The sequence below is a fragment of the Rhinopithecus roxellana genome, chromosome 13 (genome assembly GCF_007565055.1).
Source record: "Rhinopithecus roxellana isolate Shanxi Qingling chromosome 13, ASM756505v1, whole genome shotgun sequence".
In the NCBI taxonomy this organism is placed as follows: Eukaryota; Metazoa; Chordata; class Mammalia; order Primates; family Cercopithecidae; genus Rhinopithecus; species Rhinopithecus roxellana.
In genome coordinates this window covers 85,684,858-85,707,727 of record NC_044561.1, presented here as the reverse complement: position 1 = coordinate 85,707,727, position 22,870 = coordinate 85,684,858, and the positions used below count along the sequence as shown (strand labels likewise).

At 40.9% G+C, this 22,870-nt stretch overlaps 1 protein-coding gene across 1 annotated transcript in view; it reads left to right on the top strand.

Moving 5' to 3' along the window:
- The first annotated feature begins 335 nt into the window (after positions 1 to 335).
- Positions 336 to 22,870, top strand: part of DSTN (destrin, actin depolymerizing factor) — a 36,429-nt gene continuing 13,894 nt past the window's right edge. The window contains exon 1 of the mRNA XM_010381475.2: positions 336 to 490. Within this exon, the coding sequence (XP_010379777.1) occupies positions 488 to 490 (3 nt within the window). The 5' untranslated portion in view covers positions 336 to 487. The remainder of the gene's footprint in view (positions 491 to 22,870) is intronic.

Here is a 22,870-nt window from a genome sequence, read left to right as displayed (position 1 = left end):
CTGGCCAGGTGGCTGCCTTCCCCCGCGCGAGCCCTGCCTGCACAGTGGGTGGAGCGTCAGGGAGCCCCGCCCGAGGAGGCGAAGAAAGGCCACCCCTCCCCCATCATCTTTTGCCCGCCCCTCGCCAGCAGAAGCCAGCCTAGTCCGCCTTCTAGTCCCCTGCAGACGAGAAAGGAAGTACCCCCATCCCTAAACACTTTCTGCTGAGGGGGACCCCGCCCCGCAGCCTGAACCAGGTGAGGGAAGTTCCCCTCCGGTAGTTTGGATAGCCGCCGGGCGGGGCGTTGCCGGACCGGCTGGTTGCCCAGCAACGGCGGGAGGTGCGTGACGTGCGCAGCCGCGTTCCGTCCCAGGCGCGCCCGCCCCGGGGTAGGCTCGCGCCGCCGCGTCAGCTCAGCGCTTGGTCCCGCAGCTGTGAGGAGGACGCTCTGCAGGCTCGCTGCCCGCCGGCTCCCAACCCCACGTCCCTGCGACCGCCGCGGCGAAGATGGTGAGTGGGAGGGAGGCCGAGGCGTGGGCTGAGGCGGCCGGGAGCAGCGGGTCTCGGGGGCGCCGCGGAGTCGGGGATAAGGGGGTGAGCCGTGCCCCAGCCCGGGGAGGGACCCGGCCCGGCTGCAGTCTCTGGGCTGTGGGGGGCGGTCTCCGGCCCTCCGTCGCCAGCCATCCTGGCTGGGCCCTCGCGCCCCTGGGCGGATCCGCGGCCGCTGCGCAGCTCCCAGCTGGGGCGAGGCCGCCGCCCTGAGCGTGGCCTCTGCGGTACCTCCAGACCGGGCCTTGCAACAACTGGCCGGGGTCGAGCGCCCCCACCCGCTCTGTGAAATCCATCCGTCGGTCTGCACACCACGGCCGAGGAGTGGGAGGCGGGGGGCGTCGGAATCCGGCGACCGTCCTTGTTGGCGTGGGTTTAGTTCCCCAGAGCTAGCTCTGAGGCGCTCGGCGACTTCTGAGTGTGCCAGCCCTTGAGGTCTGTCCATCTCAATAAGGAAGCTAAAGCCTTTATGAACAGTCCTAGAGCGCGGAATGATCGCTAACGAGCAGGATACTGACATGATTTAGAACGGGGTGGCCTTGCAGCCTCTTTGTTTTTTTTTCTTTTTATCTGGCAATCGGCTTCCAGCAGCACTCTCGTCGTGCTTGTCAAGCTTGGCAGTGTCTCTTTTAACCCTTCCCTACCCGATCTGTCCGTGTATGGTTAGAATTTTTTTTCTGACCTGGAGACAGTTGGACTCTGCCAGAACTTGGTGCGCAGGGTGTGGGCATGATGCTGGGATGCTGATACAAGCAAATTTAAGAGCTTTAAAAACCATTAAAATACTGGAGTCACCAACAAGTAAACAGGTGCTCATTAGTATATTCTATATGATGGACATTTTGCTTAATTTACATATTTTCCCCCTTTACACTGTGTCCCTCTAATTAGCTATTTAAAAACAAACGTATTCTCAACTGAACTATCAGATGGAACATTTTGTCATTTTCTTTAGTCTGCACACACTGTTACCATTTTTGGTCAATGATTTGCAGGCATAGCCTTACCAGACTTTGCTAGAAATATTACATTCTAATTGCATCTGTCTGTCTAGAAGCAGTTGGTACCAGCTTATCTGCAAACTGTTTTCACCGTGTAACAGATTTGGTTTTCTTAAGTTATTGCAACTTTCATGAACATGCAGGCGGCCCCTTAGTAAAAGAAAAGATTAGCCGGTAGTTTCTTGATGACTGTAGGTATGTATGTAATAGGGATTTGATACGGTTCAGTTTTTGGTTCTTCTTTGGTTTAATGCTGTACGCTACAAAGTATCAGCATCTTGTCTCTTTAATATTTAATTATTAAAAATTTAATATTTTAAATGTATATGCTACTTTATACTAAAAGACTTTTAATCTAGGGGCTTATGAGTTACGCTACGTTTAAGACCATTCACTCTGAAAGTGATTTGAAGCTGACTGGGGTCTGCTCTAGAGACTTCTCATTTGACATTATACTTTTTTATTGAGTGTTTAATACAGACATTATTTTTCTGTTTGAAAATAAGAGACCAAACATTTCACCTTTAGTTAAGTGCTTAAGTTAAATGCTTAAAGCGTAACTAAATGCAAGGAAGGAGGAGTCTGTTACATTTGCTGGTTCTTGTGAGAAGTGGGAGAAACAAAAACTAGAGATGAGCGGTTTCCAAATACGTTTCAAAATTGTTGGCTTTAGGGAGATCAAGAAGACTTTACAAGTTACTTTTGGAGTTCAGAATATAGACCCCCCCCATTTTTAAAGGTTATTTTTGTTTTTAGCCTTAGGAACGCAGGAGCATCTTTGTTTAGTACAGTGATTAGAGAATATTGTGGGTATTATCCCGGAGTCTAGCACTTTTCTTTTAGCTCTTTTGGTTGGATGCTTGGTTCCAAGTTTAAGGTTAAATTTTAACTACCGATGAGTTTGTTCTAAATTAGCAGAATCACTTCCTTGTACTCACCAAGTCTTCGAGAAGCACCTGAAATAAAGCGGTTTGAAAACAGCTGGGCACTTGATGATGAGATTAGATGTTTTCAGATGTCTCACTTTATAGTGTTAACCCCCTCCCCCAACAAAAACAAACAATGTCTGCGTCCACAAGAACCACAATTACAGACCCCAAACAAAACTGTGTGTGTGTGTGCATATTGGGTGTGCCAGCCTCCTTGTATAGAGATTTAGTGGCCCACCATCAAGTTACTAGAGTTATTTGCTCAGTAGTTCTACTGGATATGGATTGAGACATCACACCTAGACTTGCCTAGCTCCTCTTGTAACCAAAGAGTTTCTTTACAGCATAGATATATATAGCTTCTTGGAAAGTAAGAGTGTGTAGTCTTGCCCCCAAAGTAGAGTTAAAAGGTTTGCACAGTAATCTAACCCTTAACGTTATCCTAATATGAACTATGGTCTCACAGACTGAACTAACCGACACAGTATTCAAGTATTCTAATACTTGGTGATTAGCAAAAACACTACAACCCAGTGAAATAGGTTGGGCATGTATTCACATGCCTATTTAACATATGAGAAAGCAGATTATAAATGATTGACTTGAGACAAATCACCGTTTCCAACTCCAAGCTTTAAAATAATAATTTTGAAACATTTTAAGCAGAAAAGTACAGAGAATCACAGATCCTTTTGTGCAGGTAAAAAAAGGGCTATCTTATTGCCGTATTTCAGGTTTTTATGTTACCATTACAGCTAAATATGCATCATCTTCCTCATGCCATTCTCTTCCCTCCCCAGAGTTGTAACTATTCCTGTGTCAAAGACATAATATCCTGGTTGGTTAAGGAGATGATTTTATAAAGGCTGTTGCAATTAGAAGAGCAGTCCTGATTGCCTTATCAGAAAATATGCAACAGGCCAGTTCTTTGCAGTTACCTGTTTCCCAGAACACAAAACACATGGGGTGGATTAACCATCACTGCTTTCTGAGAACACAGGGCTCAGGTAAAGTTCACAGTAGTCACCTGAAATTGATACTCCTTGATAGTTCCATACTTTTAGCTACTTAATCATATGTATTGCCTTGATGTGCTTTTAAAACTTACGTAAATACTACACTTCATGTATGCTTTTGCAGCTCTGTGAGAAAAAAATTAAACTTTGTAGGGTGGGTTTATTTTTATTTTTATTTTTTTGCAAGGGGGGCAGCTTTTGGGTATATTTGTAGGTTTGATTCTTCAACTGCTGAATTGTGTTATTTTATATGACTATGCAAGTTTATCCATTCCCCTGTTGGTAGACATTTGGCCGTTTCCTAATTTTTTGCCTTTTTTTTTTTTTTTTTTTGTCTGTTTAAATTTTTTATAATAGGCAATTTCCATGTCATATATTACTATAAATTAACTTCTCTAGCCCTAGTGTGTATCTCTCCATGGTATATATCTAGAAGCGGAAGCTCTGCATTGGAGCATACATATTTTCTACTCTGCTACTGGTTTGTTCTGGTTGTATTTCATCATCAACAGCTTGTTTCCACATTGCCTTTCACCACTTAATAAGAGACTTGAAACCTTTGCCAGTCTGATGGTTGTGAAATGGTTTCTCATTATTTTATTTTGCATTTCTCTGATTACTGGTGAGCTGACTCTTTTTGTATGTTTATTGCATCTTAGGTTTTTACATGCATGCTACATCCTGCAAACCTGACCATTCTGTAAATACTTATCATCTTCACCTAAGCTTATTTACAGAGCCGTAAAGTAAATACAGCAGTAAAAAAAAAAAAAAAAAAAGAATCAGCGGGATACAGTGTCCCATACCTGTCATCCCAGCACTTTGGGAGGCTGAGGCAGGAGGATTGCTTGAAGCCAGGAGTTGGAGACCAGCCTGGGCAATATAGTGAGACCTCGTCTGAACAAAAAAATTAAATAAAAATTAGCTGAGCATGCTGGCATGTGCCTATACTTCTAGCTCTTTGGGAGGCTGAGGTGGGAGGATTGCTTGAGCCTGAGTGTTAGAGGCTTCCGTGAGCTGTGATTGCACTACTGCACTCCAGCCTGGCCACAGAGGGAGACCCTGTCTCAAAAAACAGCAAGAGCATGATTATCAATACCAGAACCTCATACTGAGTACTAATATTTCTCTTTTCTGGAACGTAAATTTCTTTCCAGGCCCCTTAACCAGCTAATTACCAGAAGTTCAATGCTCTCTCTTAATTCTAGCCACCCGCCATTTTTAGGCCCCTGGTAGTGGTAGAATGTAGAGTGACTTAGGGCAGAGTTCTTTCCTTCTTTGCCGAGGGCTGTGGAGATTAAGATTAACATCCCTCACTTTACACTTACCCCCCCTTTCCTGGCAGTTCCTCTAGCCAAAACGTAAAAACACACACAGTAAATATGTGGAAACAATGCAGTTTCTGCTAAAATTTGATGTGTACCTAAAACTTCTCTAAAAAATTAAAAGTCTGTAGCCAGGTGTGCTGGTGTGCGCCTGTAATCCCAGCTGCTCAGGAGGCTGAGGCAGGAGAATCGCTTAAACCCGGGAGGCGGAGGTTGCAGTGAGCTAAGATCACACCATTGCACTCCAGCCAGGGTGACAGCGAGACTCCATCTCAAAAAATAAAAAATAAATAAAAGTCTGAAAAACAAACATGCAAAACAAGTAACCATGACTGACTTTCCTTCTTTTCTTTCTCCTTTCCTTTCTTTTCTTTTTCTTTCTTTCTTTTTCTTTTTTTTTTTTTTGAGACAGACTCTCTTGCAGCCACCCAGGCCAGAGCTCACTGCAGCCTCCATCTCCTGGGCAGAAATGATCCTCCCACCTTAGCTTGCAGAGTAGCTGGTACTACAGATGTGCACCACCACACCCAGCTAACTTTTTAAAATTTTTTGTAGAAATGAGATTTCGCTATATTGCCCAGACTGGTCTCAAACAATCTTCCCACTTCGGCCTCCCAAAGTGTTGAGATTACAGGCGTGAGCCATCGTGCCTAGCAACTATTTTTCATAAATAGAATTTGTTTAGATCAAAATTATGTTTAACTTAGTATACAGGAAGACTTCAAACTTTTGAATTTCTATGTTAGTATAACTTTATGTTTTCTTTCAGTAATACTTTGAGATGAAGCACGCTATATTTGAAGTTTGAAAAAAAATTTGCAAGTCTTGAAAAACTGAATTTAACATGTAAATGCGTTGTTTTTGTCCACAGAACAACACTCTAGTCTCTGAGTAACTAGAGCTAGTCTCTTCGTTGTACTGTCATTTGCATATGTAAACCACAGAGCATAATAAATAAGTAGAATATTGTGAAAGCATTTTTTTTTTTTTTTTTGGAGGCAGGACCTCATTCTGTTACCCAGGCCGGAGTGCAGGGGCATGAACACAACTCACTGCATCTTCCACCCTCAGGCTCAGTCAGTTCTTTACCTCAGCCTCCTGAGTAGCTGGGACTATAGGCACGCACAACCACTTCCAACTAAGCTTTGTATTTTAAAAGCTTTATATATGTAAAGATGGGATTTATAAATATAAATTTATATATAAAGATGGGGTTTCACCATGTTGCCCAGGCTGGTCTTGAACTCCTGAGCTCAATCAGTCCACCCACTTTGGCCTCCCAAAGTGCTAGGATTACAGGCATGAGCCAGTGAGCCCAGCCGTGAAAGTGTCTTGAGCTTACTTCCCTTGTGGCATAACATTCCTCTCTAGATTGTCCATGAAAGTCATACACAAAGGTTTACACCTAATACTTCAGCAATATTGTAACCACAGCTTTTCTTCTGTTCCTGCCTCCTTTCATTGATGTTAGAAGTGAGAAGTTTTCACTTGGAATTGTGCTTCTGAATTATCTCCTCATTTTTCTTGAAATTTTACAGTTGGGAGAGGCATAGACTTAGACAAATAAACATCAGGTTTATTCATCTCAGTAATACTTTGGGCCAAAATGTTATATTCATCATTGAATCTGCTGTACTAAGACCCCCACTGAGTTGAATATTTAATCTAGAGTGATTCTTAGCTCCAAGATTAGTCTTCTGGTAGCTGATACTGTAATGCTTACATGCTGCCAACACTATTCCATGTTTTGCTTTGTTATGTTAAAATTGAAGGTCAGTTTTATGTAGATTTTTTATTTGGAGGTTCTAGCAGGGGAGCACAGCTGCTCATATAACCTTGACCAAAGACCAGTTCTCCTCTATTGGGAATGGTCATCCTCTTCTACCGAGTGCATAGCTGCTAGAGGGATGCACATGGAGTGGTGAGGGAGGAAGGGGACACCAGCCTAGCCAGCCAGATCAGCCATATCAACCCTGGTGACCAATGGGGTGACAGATGTCGCAGCCATATCACCCTCACATCCTATGTAGATTTTTTAAAAGCAATTGATTCCAGTAAAAAATGCAATTAAAGTTTTTAAATTAATGTAATCTCTAGTTGAAGGTGTGAAAAGGCAGAACTCTGTTGCAACAAGGCATAGATGAGTGCTTGAAAAATAGAAACTTAAGTTCCTACTACAGCTGGAAGGTCATTTGTCATTGTGTTCATACTTTTGGATCACATCAAAGGAAGATTGTTTACTCCTTTGAACATTTTTACATTACTTAATAGGTTGTTATTTCTGTTTGCCTTATCACAGAAAAGCAAATGAATTTCCTACCCTTGTTTCTATCTTGGCTTGCTTTCAGAAAATAGCTTGTAAATGTAATTAGTGTTTATTTTAAAATGGTTTCACAGCTTTTCTGTTGCTATTTTCATGTACAGGTGCAGCATCCCTAATCTAAAAATCCAAAATTCTCTAAAATCCCAAACTTTTTGAACAACAACATATTGCCACAAGTGGAAAATTTTACATCTGACTTCATGTGACAAGTCACAGCCAAAATGCAGACAAAACTTTGTTTCACACACAGAATTATTAAAATATATAAAATAATTTTCAGGCTATCAGTATGAAGTATATATGAAACACAAATGAAGTTTGTATTTGGACTTGGGTCCTATCCCCAAGCTATATCATTATGTATATGCAAATATTCCAAAATTTGAAAATATCTGAAATGTTTCGTACCGGAAGGTACTTAATCTGTAGTAATAGAACTAACGCTACAGCACAGCACAGGCAAATACAGATAAGGCTTCTCCAGCTTGCTCTGGAGCAATCTTTGAAGTCAGTTGTTGAACCTCAGGAGTTTTCAGGAATTCTCAAATCATTGTAAGAATCTGCAGCCTGACCAACGTGGAGAAACCCCCGTCTCTACTAAAAATACAAAATTAGCCAGGCATGGTGTCAGGCACATGTAGTCCCAGCTGCTTGAGAGGCTGAGGCAGGAGAATTGCTTGAACCTGGAAGGCAGAGGCTGTGGTGAACCAAGATTGTGCCACTGCACTCCAGCCTGGGCAATAGAGCAAGACCCTGTCTCAAAAAAAAAAAAAAAAAAAAAGGAAGTACTAGAAGAGTTGGGCTACTTTAGCTAGAGTTTAGAGAAGGCCTCTTTTGAGGTAGGACTTACATGGCAATAAAGAGCTAGCTGTGTGAAAAGCATTTGGGGCAGAAGGAACTCTAGGTAGAAGGGCCTGTAGAAGAGAATGGGCTTGACATTTGCCAGGGACAGAAAAAAGGCTTGTGTGGTTAGCATTCAGTCAACAAGGGGGAAATAAGTAGGAAATAGATTATAGGCAAGAACTAGACCAGAAAGGGCCATTAGGTTAAAGGTGAGGAATTTGAATTTTATTCTGATGGCACCAGGAAGCCGTTGGGTGTGTGATGGTGGGGAGGTGTTAAGTAGTGTAGTGGAATGAGGTATGATTTATCCCTATGGTCAATGTGTAGAGATGTACAAATGGGGACAAAGACCAATTAAGAAACTATTGTTGGCTGGGTGTGGTGACCCACGCTTGTAATCCCAGTGCTTTGGGAGGCCGAGGTGGAAGGATCACTTGAGGCCAGGAGTTCAAGACTACCCTGGGCAACATAGAGAGACCCCGTCTCTACTAAAAAATAAATAACCAGGCGTGGTGACATATACATGTAGTCCTAGCTACTTAGGAAGCTGAAGCAAGATTACTTGACCCCAGGAGGTTGAGGATATAGTGAGCCAAGATCACGCCATTGCCCTTCAGCCTGGGTGACAAAGCGAGACCGTATCCGTAAACAAACAAATAGCAACACAACCAACTATTGCTTTATTCAAATGGTAGATGGTGGTAGCTTGAATTAAAATTCGTTAATAGTGGAGTTAATGAGAGGTGGTAAGATTGGATATATATTTTGGGGGTAGAACTGGAAGGACTTAATGATAATTTGGATGTGTGGCATAAGGGAAAGAAGACTATCAAAGATGGCTTCTAAGGCTTAGACCTGATCTACCAGATATTTGATGGTGTCATTATGCTTGGGGGCCTATTATAAAAGAAGCTAAAACAAAATAGTTTAGCAAAAATTTAGGTTCTTAGAATTTTGAGGACTAAAAAAATTGATTCAGAAGTTTTGTAAATCTTTAAAATACCGTAATTTCATAGTTGATTATAAGAGTAGTATATGTTCATTGTAGAATGTTAAGAAAAATTTAGCTGTAATGACAATTCTAACCAAAGTATTAACATTTGGGACATTTTCTTTCAAGCCATTTAATATGTATTCTCATTTTTTCAAGAAGTAATTATTAGCTACCTTCTAGGAACCTGGCACTGTTGTTGTAGGCTCTAGAGATTCAATAATATACAAGAAAAAGTCCCTGTGCCTATGAAGTATACATTCATTTTGTTTTTTTTGAGACTGAGTCTCACCCTGTTGCCCAAGCTGGAGTGCAATAGCGCAATCTTGACTCACTGCAACCTCCACCTCCCAGGTTCAAGCGATTCTCCTGCCTAAGTCTCCTGAGTAACTGGGATTACAGGTGCACGCCACCACGCCAGGCTAATTTTTTATATCTTTAGTAGAGCTGGGGTTTCAACCATGTTGGAGAGGCTGGTCTTGAACTCCTGACCTCGTGATCTGCCTGCCTTGGCCTCCCAAAGTGCTGGCATTACAGGCGTGAACCACTGCGCCCAGCCCTGAAGTATACATTCTAATGGGAGAGACAGTTAAGAAATAAGTAAACAAATAAGATAATTACAGATTTTATACATACTATGATGGAAATAAGGGAATGAAACAGTGACTATCTGGAAACCGCCAATATAGATTTTTCTCACACACTTGAGTTCATCTGTAGAGGATAAAACTGTATTTCCCATTTCCCAGTGTGACATGAGTGCCAGAATAATTCAGTGGGGGAAAATAGTGTTTTCAATAAGTGGTGCTGGGACAATTGGATAGCCGCATGCAAAAGAATGAATTTGGATCCCTGCTTCATACTGTATGTTGTATTTAACTTAAAATGGATCATAAATCTAAATGTGAGCACCAAAACTGTGAACTCCTAGAAGAACACATAGGTATAAATCTCTGTGAACTTGTGTTAGGCAATTTTTGTTGGTAGTTTTCCTGGCGTTTCTAGGCAATGACACCAAAAGCACAAGTGACAAAAATAGATAAATTGGACTTCATTGTATACAAAAATGTTCATCGAAGACCACCATCAAGGAAATGAAAACACAACCCACAGAATAGGAAAAAATGTTTGCAAATCATATACCTGACAAGGAGCTTGTGTGTAGAATATGTTAAAGGACTTACAACACAACAATAAAAAACCCACTCGTTTGGGCAAAGGATTTGAATAGATGTTTCTCTAAAGATGTACAAATGACTGATAAGCCAATGGAAAAAAATGCAGGATATCATTAGCCATTAGGGAAATGCAGATCAAAACCGCAATGATACACTCCTTCGTACCTGCTAAGCCAGCTATAAGGAAAAGATTATTGTAGCAAATGTTGGCCAGGCTATGAAGTTGGAGCACCCATACATTGCTGGTGGGAATGTAAAATGGTGCAGTAATTTTGGAAAATAGTTTGGCAGTGCCTGGAAAAGTTAAACTTGGGAGCTACCGTATGACTCAGCAGTTTCACTCCTACCTACATATCCAAGCAAAATGGAAATGTATGTCCACACAAAAGCTTGTATACAAATGTGCATAGCAGTTTTATTCATAGTTGCAAAAAGTGAAAATAACCCAGTGTTCATCAGTTGATGGATAGATGGATAAATGTAGGATATCCATACGAGGGAAGGGAATATTATTTGGCAATAAAAAGAAATGAAATACTGATACATGCTACAACGTGGATGAACATTGAAAATATGCTAAGTGAAAGAAGCCAATCCCAAAAGATGACATATTGTGTGATTCCATCTAATAAAATGTCCAGAATACGCAGATCCATAGAGACAGAAAGTACATTAGTGATTAGCAAGGGCTAGGGTGGGTGGGAGTGGGAATGAGGAATGACTGCTAATGGGTTTGGAGTTTGTTTTTTTGTTTTTGTTTTTGTTTTTGTTTTTTGGAGACAGTGTCTCACTCTGTCACCCAGGTTGGAGTGCAGTGGCATGAGCATACCTCACTGCAGCCTCTACCACCCTGGCTCAAAAGATCGCCCCACCTCAGCCTCCAGAATAGCTGGAACTACAGGCCCGTACCACCATCCCTGGCAATTTTAAAAAGGTTTTTTGTCAATATGAGGGCTCACTATTTTGCCGAGGCTGGTCTCGAACTCCTGGACTCAAGTGATCCTCCTGCCTCAACCTCCCAAAGTGCTGAGATTACAGGCATGAGCCATTATACCTAGTCCAGGGTTTCTTTTTGTGGTGTTCAAAATGGTCTAAGATTAGGAAGTGGTGATGAATGCACAACTTTGTGACTATACTGAAAATCCACTGAATTTACTACACTTTAAATGGGTGAATTTCATGGTATATAAAATATATCTGTAAAAACTACTTAAATTGTTTAATATCATGCATGTACGTCACCCTCATGTTAAATTTATTTTTATAAGAAATACTCTCATCTTGTGCATAAATCTTGCATTTCTTCAAAAGAAAGTCCTAGGTATAAAATCACCGAATCAAAAAGGTGTGTGTATTTCTAATATAAAAAATATGCTTACCTGCAGGGCGCAGTGGCTCACGCCTGTAATCCCAGCACTTTGGGAGGCCGAGGCAGGTGGCTTACCTGAGGTCGGGAGTTCGAGACCAGGCTGACCAACATGGAGAAACCCTGTCTCTACTAAAAATACGAAAAATTAGCCGGGTGTGTTGGCCCATGCCTGTAATCTCAGCTACTCGGGAGGCTGAAGCAGGAGAATCGCTTGAACCCAGGAGGTGGAAGTTGTGGTGAGCCAAGATCGTGCCATTGCACTCCAGCCTGGGCAACAAGAACGAAACTCCGTCTCAAAAAAAAAAAAAAAAGCTTAGCAGAGAAATAAAAGAAAATAAAACTAGAAAGAAGATAAAAATCAGTTATAGTCCTACTTTTAGAGATAAAATTGTGGAACGTCTTTTTCTTCTGTACTGTTTTCCATAATTGAGATTAAACTGTACATATAACTTTATATCCAGCTTCTTCATTCACTGAAAGTAAGTCATAAGTATTTCCCACATGCTATTAAAAACTTTTCTTTTTTTTTTTTTTTTTTGAGACGGAGTCTCACTCTGTCGCCGGGGCTGGAGCGCAGTGGCCGGATCTCAGCTCACTGCAAGCTCCGCCTCCCGGGTTCACGCCATTCTCCTGCCTCAGCCTCCCGATTAGCTGGGACTACAGGCGCCCGCCACCTCGCCCGGCTAGTTTTTTGTATTTTTTAGTAGAGACGGGGTTTCACAGTGTTAGCCAGGATGGTCTCGATCTCCTGACCTCATGATCCGCCCGTCTCGGCCTCCCAAAGTGCTGGGATTACAGGCTTGAGCCACCGCGCCCGGCCAAAACTTTTCATAAACATGATTTTAACAGCTGCATCAGAAACTATCCTGTGGATATACTATCATTTACTTTGTAGTTCTCCTGTTTTTATTTATTTGGGCTGTCTGGTTTTTCAGTGTTAAGTAGATTATTTTCCTAGAATAAATTCCTAGAAGTGAGGTTACTGGGTTAAAGGGTCAATGGGTATGGATTATTGTAAGGCTCTATGATATAAATGGCCAAATTGCTTTCTAAAAGGTATTAGTGAATAATAAATAGCGTTGCCTGTGGTGGAAAACAAATCTGGAAAAGTAGGTTGGTTTAGACAATAAAGGGCTTTTTATGCTCTGTTAATAAATATGGACTTTATCTTGTAATTGCTTGGGAATTGTTAAAGACTTAATCTTGGGAGTTATAGGAGATTTTGAGAGTAAATGAGAAGGAATAGATTTGAAATACACATTTAAGGAGGAATTGGCAGGGCTTAGAAAACTAGGTGTGACTGGGAAACAGTTGACCAGCAGTATCTTTCATATTCATTGATGTGCTGGTTAACCATCCAGAGAGAACTAAAACAACTTGTTAAACCAAGGAGAAATTTTTCACATTTAGCTTATTGTTTGGTTAATATGCTGTTTCTCAAAGAGTAGAATACTAAAAATATTCTTCACCTTGAAATAAAAATTAGATGTATAATTTAGTATAATTTACATAAAGTGAAATTCTCCCTTTTTTTTTTTTTTTTTTTTGAGGCGGGGTCTCGCTCTGTCGCCCGGACTGGAGTGCAGTGGCCAGATCTCAGCTCACTGCAAGCTCTGCCTCCCGGGTTTACGCCATTCTCCTGCCTCAGCCTCCTGAGTAGCTGGGACTACAGGCGCCCACCACCTCGCCTGGCTAGTTTTTGTATTTTTAGTAGAGACGGGGTTTCACCATGTTAGCCAGGATGGTCTCGATCTCCTGACCTCGTGATCCGCCCGTCTCGGCCTCCCAAAGTGCTGGGATTACAGGCTTGAGCCACCGTGCCCGGCCAAATTCTCCCTTTTTAGTGTAAGTTCTGGAAGTTTTGACATATATGTATACACATATATACACACATAATATACACACACATACATATATATAGTTGTGTAACTACAGCCACAGTCAAAATATAGAATAATCCCTTCACACAAAAAAATTCCTCATTAATCTCTCCTCCTGTCCCCAACAACCGCTTATCTGTTTTTTGTCTCTATAGTTTTACCTTTGCCACGTAAGTGGAACTGTACATTGATACATTTTGAGTCTAGCTTCTTTTCACTTAGCATAAGGCATTTGTGCCTCAGCAATTCTATTTTATTGCTGAATTTTATTCCATTCCCCAATGGAGAGATATATTTTATTTTATTATTTATTTATGTATTTATTTTTCTGGGTTAAGGAGCAGAAAGTTTAATAGACAAAAAAGAAGAGAGAGAAAGCTCCCTCATGCTGAGAAAACAGGTCGCCCAAGAGAGGGTCTCCCTGGAGAGGTACATTTTAATTTTTTCTTGTCTCAGTGGAGGATGAGGCAGAATATTAGAAGGATTTTTTTCCTCTTTCTAATGCTCATAAATCCTTGAAACAGTCATTTTCTCTGCCTTAGATAAAACCAATAGATACAACTTACTATTGAACAATTGATAAGACTACAGTATAGTATAAACAACTTTTATATGCACTGGGAAACCAAAAAATTTTGTGACTTGCTTTATTGCTGTGGTCTGGAATTGAACTTGCAAGTCTCCAAGGTATGCCTGTATATACTAGGAAAAGGGACATATTTTAGGACAAAACCTATGGCTTGCCTCATAGGCCCCAGTTTCTTCATTGCAGATTTTGATTTATGGCTGCAGGTGATGGTTGTGCCTAGGAGAATGGTAGGAGGCAGTGTAATTGAATTTAACAGTGTTAAGAGAGCTGTTACCCTTCTCTTTGCTGTTGGTATGTCTTTGCTATTTAACCACTTAATAGTCATATGGAGAAAGAAGAGATACATGTTAAATTGTTAGGTTTGTTTTTAATTCGTAGTTTTGATTATCAGAGAACAAATGGAAATTACTGTTTCAAATCAGTTTTAAGCTGTCTGGTTTCTTTATCCATAACATTCTGTTACCCAAAGATTTCAATAAAAATTGGCCACATTGGTAACTAGAAAGAGTAGAAGAAGAAGTTGTAATCAGATTTTCTGGTTAATAATGTAAGAGGCTTTGATTAGTGCATGGAGGGCCTTATGTGTGTTGTTTTAATCAATCCTCTTGAGTTAGCAGTACAATAATTCACATTTTACAGATGATGAAGCTGAGGATTAAAGAAGTTAGCTGACTTGTCCAAGTTACAAGATTTTAGTAAGTCTGATTCAACCCTGTGTTACACTTTCTTCTCTAGTTAAAAAGGTCTTCTAGGGTTAAATGTTACAAATTCTGTTTTTGAGAAGAACACAGCCAGTTTAAAAATATATATATTCAGTATTTGACTTGCTCAATTTTCCCTGTTAATTGTAAAATCAGAAATAACCCTCTGTGTAGTATTGTTCCATAAAATGAAGTTACCTTTATTGCTGTTACATAAACCTTGTATTTTAAATCCATTATTTCACTTCTTCCCCAATAACTAGGCTTTTGTTTCTCAAGGAATAAAAAAAAAAAAGTCTTGTTATGCCATCTGTAAGAATTAAGGTCTTTGCTTAAAGTCAAGCCCCCCCGCCCCCTTTTTTTTTTGGAGACAAGGTCTTTCTCTGTTCCTCAGGCTGGAGTGCAGAGGTGTGATCTTGGCTCACTGCATTCTCCACCTCCTGGGCCCAAGTGATCCTCCCTCATCATCCTGAGTAGCTGGGACTATAGGCATGTGCTGCCACACCTGGCTAAGTCAAGCCCTCTTGTATGAAACTTTATGACGATCCTTCATTTTGGTTGTTTTGACTCTTTCCAAATTAACACTCAGAATAGGTACTTTTAAAAAAAAGAGTTTATCTGAATTTCTCCCAAGATTTCTTCCTTGCCCTCAGAAATAGTTAACCATAATTAATTGTAGTAAACTAGAATTGAAGTCTTTACCCTTGGAGGCATTATTCCTTTTTTTTTTTTCTTTTTTTTCTCTTTGAGTGATTTTGATATTAGAGGCATTAGTCTGTCATTGTGTACATGATAACTGAGTTTCCTGATGACAGCAGTCATCAATAAAGCTAAATAATATATTGTTTTCTGAGGCAGAAAACTATGAAATATGGTCAATAAATTTGTTTACTCCAGACATACTACTTTGGTATTAAGAGAGTTAATAATTTTATGTTACTTTATATCAAACTATTTAAAATAAAATTTAAAATTTCTTCAGCTTTATTAGCCACACATCACGTGTTCAGTAGCCACACTCTGTAGTGATTACCATACTAGACAGTGCAGAAAAGGAACGTTTTCACCTTATGTAAAATGCTGATTTACTGAGCACAAGACCAGTATATAATGTGCCGTTCCCTACTTGCTTTTTTTCTCTTGCACAGTGTATGACCATTCCCCCCTCCTTTCCCCTCCAGCCATGTTTCCCCTTTAAATATTGAAGACCTCAAAATCATCTTTGGAGAAAGGCATAGGCCACAGACTGTTTCTGTGCTTCTGGGTTCTTTTCTTCTAGGCATGTCCTAAACCTTGGCAAAATAAATTTCTAACTTGATTGAGACCTGTCTCTGATACTTTCGGTTTACAGAATTCCCCTGTGTCCTGGAATGCTCCCTTGAGTTATCCCACCTTTCCAGACTTAACCAATGTACATTTTACATTTATTGATTGATGTCTGCTTGTAACTTCTGCCCCCCCTAAAATGTGTAAAATCAGTCTGTCACGCAACCACCTTGGGCACATGTTCTCAGGACCGCCTAAGGCTATGTCATCAGCATGTCCTTAACGTTGGCAAAATAAAGTCTAAATTGAGGGGAATAAAAAGGAACATTTGGCCGGGCGCGGGTGACTCACACCTGTAATCCCAGCACTTTGGGAGGCCAAGCTGGGCAGATCACAAGGTCAGGAGATTGAGACCATCCTGGCTAACATGGTGAAACCCCGTCTCTACTAAAAATACAAAAAAAATTAGCTGGACATGGTGGCGGGCACGTGTAGTCCCAGCTACTCGGGAGGGTGAGGCAGGAGAATGGTGTGAACCCAGTAGGCAGAGCTTGCAGTGAGCCGAGATCGCGCCACTGAACTCCAACCTGGGTGACAGAGCGAGACTCTGTCTCAAAAAAAAAGGAACATTTGTATCATCACAGAAAGTTCTGTTTGACAGCAGGGCTCTCTAGAACAGTGGGACGAAGGATTTTAATAAGTCATGACTTCAAGGTGGTGGTGGTGGTGGTGGTGAGGAGGAGAGTGTCTTAGCACTCATTTACATATGGTCACCTATATCCTCTTTTTCAGTATGTTGACTAGTCCAGAATTACTGTTTACCTTCTCCAGAAAATAAGCTCCAGAATTGCAGAGGTAAGGGGCTGGCAGCAGGATGGTGTTCAGGAGGGAGTCTAGGGATCTCAGTGCTTCTCAGACCAATTTCACTCATTCTTCCTTATTTGAACTGCCATATTTTTTCTCCTTGTCCTGGTGGATTTATGTTCTTTTTCTTTTTAATCCCATTTTTATACTTTAAGTGGAGTTTTGGTAGGGAGATGTATATATTCAACCCCCAAACCTCCCTCCTCGCCTTTTTTTTTTTTTTTTTTGAGGCGGTCTTGCTCTGTTGTCCAGACTGGAGTGCAGTGGCGTGATCTCTGCTCACTGCAACCTTCGCCTCCCGGGTTCGAGTGATTCTCCTGCCTCAGCCTCCTGAGTAGCTGGGGTTCCAGGCGCGTGCCACCATGCTCAGGTAATTTTTTTATTTTTAGTAGACACAGGGTTTTACCGTGTTAGCCAGGCTGCTTTCCTGACCTCAAGTGATCTGCTCACCTCAGGCTCCCAAAGTTTTGGGATTACAGACATGAGCCGCAATGCCCAGCCCAGTTCCGCATCTTAATATAGGACCTGTGAGACCCTGAACACTTCTGTGAAGCAGAAATGTGCTGAAGAACTTGTCACTCTCATTTTATTTGTTGTCTCAGCATTATTGTTCCGAGGCATCAGTTATAGCAGCCAAAAGCCCAAATATTTTGTCATTAGCCATTTTGTTTCTGTTGGCCCTTGTGCAAGGCATGGTATAAATAAAGTAGAATCGTGAACCCAGTTTTTAACTCCCCAAGTCCTTCGAGAAGTTGATAGAAGTAGGTAGATTGAGAAAGACGCTGATGACATTTTTGCCAGTTTGAAAATTTGTATTTGTCTGCAGTATCCTACATTCACATATTTCACACTTTACCTTAGAAAAATAATTTTCTTAATTAATAATTTTCTGAGGTAGTTAAAATAGCTTTCATCCTGTTTTCTCTATTAATAATAAGGATCATGTGAAGTTTAGTTGACATTAATTTTGTAGCCAAGGTCAGGTGTCTTACTTGAATTTAGTAGTACGGAAAAAGACCACCATTTCTGATTTTTTTTGGTTTAGGAGGGACTGCTGTAAGCCGTCATTGCATTTAGCTTTTGGACTGGTTCAGTTGTTTACAAAACTCAAATTAGAAAAATTTAATGCTCACGTTTCAAAGGTTGCTATCCTTGTGCTAGAATTGAGAGAATTGTTTTTTTAAGTTGTGTTCTGTCCTTTGCAACGGTAAAATACCCAGTTTTCTGTATTTTTTGTAACGTTTACTTCCCTCTGTGTGTGAGTAGTAACATTTTTAAAGAAGCTTACACTGAGTGATTCTTAAGTATACAGGCAGGGCCTCAGATGTATTGATTTAATCTCTGAATCATTATTTTACAAAAGCTGTGCCAGAGGAGACTCAGATAGATTTGAGAACAAGTTAAAAACTGGTAGTCTAGCGAGATAAAATGCTGTGAACCATACTTTTAACAGCTACTTTTTGACATGGGGGTGGAGCTCTAAGAGCAACTGTTCTCCAGTGGTCACTGGAGAAACTGAAGTTGTGGATAACATATCTTTTTAAGGTAATCATAAAGCTCTTGTTATTATAGCAATCTATTTTTACTCTCAAGATTTTCCTTCCCATTTGTGCAGCAAACTTGGTGCTATGTTCAGAGTATCCTTTAATGGTCTTTATTGTTAAAACTGTACTTGAATATCAGTAACTCTTAGAAAATTTTTTAGGTAAAAACAATTTGATTTTGCTTTTTTAAAAATAAAGTTTAGGTGTCTTGACAAATGAGCAATTAAATGTAATAACCTAACATTTTAGAGAAATACTAGGGCTTGGCATGGTGGCTCACACCTGTAATCCCAGCACTTTGGGAAGCTGAGGCAGGAGGATCACTTGAGGCCAGGAGTTCGAGTCCAGCCTGGGCAACATAACGAGACCCTGTTTCTACAAAAAAAATTAAAAACTTAGCCAGGTGTGGTGGTGTTTGCCTGTAGTCCCAGCTACTCTGGATGCTGAGGTAAGAGGATCGCTTGAGCCCAGGAGATTGAGGCTGCAGTGAGCCATGATTGTGTCTCTACACTCCAGCTAGGGCAACAGAGCAAGACCCTGTCCCTCAAGAAACAAACAAACAACACAGAAATACTAAAAGAATGGGACTGATAGGAAAAGATCTTTTAGGTAAAAAGATAGTGAATAGTGTAAAACAGATCATTCTGTATATTGGTGTTACAGCCACTTTTAAGATTCACCATGATGTTGCTTTGTGATAACAAATCATCCAGAATGAATACAGGAACTCTTAACTATTATCATAGATAAACTGTTGTTTAGTATAATTGACTTTTTTTTTGGCAATCCTGTATATTTTATTTTATTTGAAACAGTGTTTCCAGAAAGGGCCCACAGGCTTTGCCAGGAGTCCGTGGCACACCCAAAAAATGCTTTGACTTTGGGCGTACTAGTATCGGTAAAATACAATACTCTTATCACTACTGCTTCATTATAAAAATTATTCCTGTAGGCAAAGAAGCCTATATAGCAATGAGCTGCAATTTTATTCTGTTTCATGAAATTTCAAAGCAATCTTAGTGATCATCACCTGAAGCTTAGTGTAAATACAGACTCTAAGACTCTACCCCCAGATATTCTGAGTCAGAGTCTTTAAAATCTGCAGGTGATTCCTATGCACATGAAAGTTAGATAATAACTGATCTAGTCCACTCCCCTAAGTACAGTTAAAGGAACAAATTTAATTCAGAGATAGTGACTTGCCTAAGGTGACCACTAGCTAGTTAGTAGAGGAATATGGATGGATTGTTACTCTCATGATTTTCGTGCTTTAAGATATCTTTTTCTGGTTTCTGAGATGTTAATGAATTGCAGTTATTTTAATCATTATCTTCTTTCCATCCTACTAATCTTTACCCCAGATTTCCAGTACACCCACTAAAGGCAAAGACGTAACAGAGCTACCAGGTTATTGAGAGGAAATACACAGGCACTAGGAGAATGGAGTTTAGAAGAAGGTCAGAGCCCTGGGCAGTGTTGGGCTGGGCTTTAGGGTTCATATTCTGTGCTCTCTCAGACTGCCTCATGGTTTTAGTTTTACTGTATAAAAATCATTTTCAAGAACCTAGGGACTACAGCCAGGCATGGTGGCTCACGCCTGTAATCCCAGCACTTTGGGAGGCCAAGGCAGGCAGATGACTTGAGCCCAGGAGTCCGAGACCAGTCTGGGCAACATGTCAAAACCCCGTCTTTTTTTTTTTTTTTTTTTTTTTTTTTTTTTTTTTTTTTTTTTTGAGACGGAGTCTCGCTCTGTCGCCCAGGCTGGAGTGCAGTGGCCGGATCTCAGCTCACTGCAAGCTCCGCCTCCCGGGTTCACGCCATTCTCCTGCCTCAGCCTCCCGAGTAGCTGGGACTACAGGCGCCCACCACCTCGCCCGGCTAGATTTTTGTAGTTTTTGGTAGAGACGGGGTTTCACCGTGTTAGCCAGGATGGTCTCGATCTCCTGACCTCATGATCCGCCCGTCTCGGCCTCCCAAAGTGCTGGGATTACAGGCTTGAGCCACCGCGCCCGGCCAAAACCCCGTCTTTATAAAAAATACAAAAATTAGCTGGGTGTGGTGGCATGTACCTCTAGTCCCAGCTACTTAGGAGGCTGAGGTGGGAGGATTGCTTGAGCCCAGGAGGTCAGGGCTGCAGTGAGCCATGATCACACCACTGCACTCCAGCCTGGGTGACACAGAGAGCCCTTATCTCAAAAAAAAAAAAAAAAAAATCTAGGAACCAGTTATTTAATCTTTATTTCTTTTATCTCAATGCTATTTCAAGGATGTGGTAAGTAAACCATAGTATAGTAAATTTAAGTATAATCACTAAATCTAACATATACTATACCTTGTGGGTTTTTAAATTATTTTTGCAGGCAAAATTTAGTGTATAGTGTTACTAGTCGTGAAGCGCCATACTACTTTAATATCAGCGCCACCACAGTGGAGAAATTAAGGAAAGTGAGCATTTGGCATTATTAATTAGCCTCCTGATCACCATACCAACTCCTTCCTTTCCACCTCCCCTCTCCCAGTCCAGTGATTGTCAGCTACAATTGATTGCACCTATGCAGTGTCAGCACCCATCACTTCCTCCTTAGTGCTGCTGCCACTACCCTAGCGAAGGCCTTTGCACCTCTTGCCTTGCTTGCTGCATTAGCCTTTTAGCTGGAGTGCCTACTATAATTCTCTTCCTATTCTTGTTCTCTTATGCATGGCTTCATGTATTTTCCCAAAGCACAACTCTGTTCCTCTTACTCTTTTTAAAAATATCCAGTCTCCAAACCTCTGAACCTTCTGTTGAAGGCCTTTTCCATCTCAACCCGATGTGAGTCTCCATTTTCCTTCTCCCTCATCTTCCTCTCATGTTGTATTTGCTGGGTTCTCTTTGTCAGGAGCAGTCTTTTCATCCTTTCAGTCCCATTGTTTTAGAATGCTTTTAAGTCAGCATGAAACTCTACCTGATGACCTTTCTGTTTAAGCTACTTTCTTTAAATTCCCTTCCACTGGAGTTTATCAAGGAATAATGTATATTCTGCCAAGTATTGAAGCTTTATGTGTGCTGTCCTTATCTTCTCCATAAGTCAAACTAATGATTCATCTGACTCATCTTTGATATTTTTTCAGGGTAACACAATAATGAATAAGACAGACATGGTTTATCTTTAGGAACTTACTAGTCTTTAAGAACTTACAGCCTTCTTAAGGAGATGATATTAAGTAATTTTAAAGATAGAGCATTGAAGTGGTGGGAGGTGTTGTGTGGTAGAGATCCATGATCTTATGGGAGCATGTGATACTGGTTTTGATGCAGAAGACTTTTCTACATAGTGAGAATTGATCTGACTTCTAAAGAGTATTAGCCAAAGAACTGTAGGAAAGTGTTATCTAGGTAGGGTGTATTGTATGAGCAAAGGCCCTGAAGTGGACGGGAGCATGGCAAATACAAATGACTGAAAGAAAGCCAGGGTAGTGAAATTGCAGAGTGTGTGGTCTATAAGATAAGGCTAAAGATGTAGGTACAGCCAGATGGAGCATATTAAACATTAAATTGTAGAGTGTGTGGTCTATAAGATAAGGCTAAAGAGGTAGGTACAGCCAGATGGAGCCCATTAGTGGGCTGGGGATGGTGGCTCATACCTGTAATCTCAGCACTTTGGGAGGCCAAGGCAGGACGATAGTTTGAGGCCAGAAGTTTGAGACCAGTGTGGACAACATAGTGAGAACTTGTCTCTACAAAGAAATTTTAAAAATTAGCTAGGCATGGTGGCTCATGCTTATAGTCCCAGTACTCAGGAAGCTGAGGTAGGAGGAGCACTTGAGCCAGGCATGCGAGACTGCAGTTTGCTGTGATCATGCCACAGCAGTCCAGCCTGGGTGAGGAAGTGACACCCTATCTCAAAAAAAAAAAATTGCTATTTTTTACTTTCAGATCAATGGAAAGCCACTGGACTGTTGTAAGTATGGTAATCAGATTCATATTTATGTAGAGGATGAATTGGAGGGTAAAGGTGATGGGCAGTTGGTATGGGCAATCTTGTTGTATTAGAACTGCAATGACAAATTAAATTCAAAATCTCAGTGACTTAACACAGTAAAGATTTGTCTCTGTCATACACAGTCCAGAAGGGTTGGGCAGCCTTCTTCCATCGTGAAGTATGCCTACCAAGGTCATCTTGGTGGGAGAAAGCAGAGCTTTAAGATCACTTTTATTTAAGTTTTATTTAATTTTTGATGTTTTAAAAATCATTTTATTGTGGTAGGATTCACATCTAAAAAGCTGTATGTATTTAGTATATTTAAAGATCACTTTTAAAGGACCAGGACTGGAAGTAGTTTACATAACTGGGCCCAGCTTGGCTGTGCAGAACTTGGTCATATAGCCTACTCAGCTTGCCAGGAAGGCTGGGGAATGCAGTCTTTCCTGTTCAGCCAAGAAGAGAAAACAGTATGATGTATACATATCCTAATCTATCTCCTCTGCAGCCAATTGAGAAGTTACAGCAGTCTGGTTAAGAGGCAATGGGAGCTTGGACTG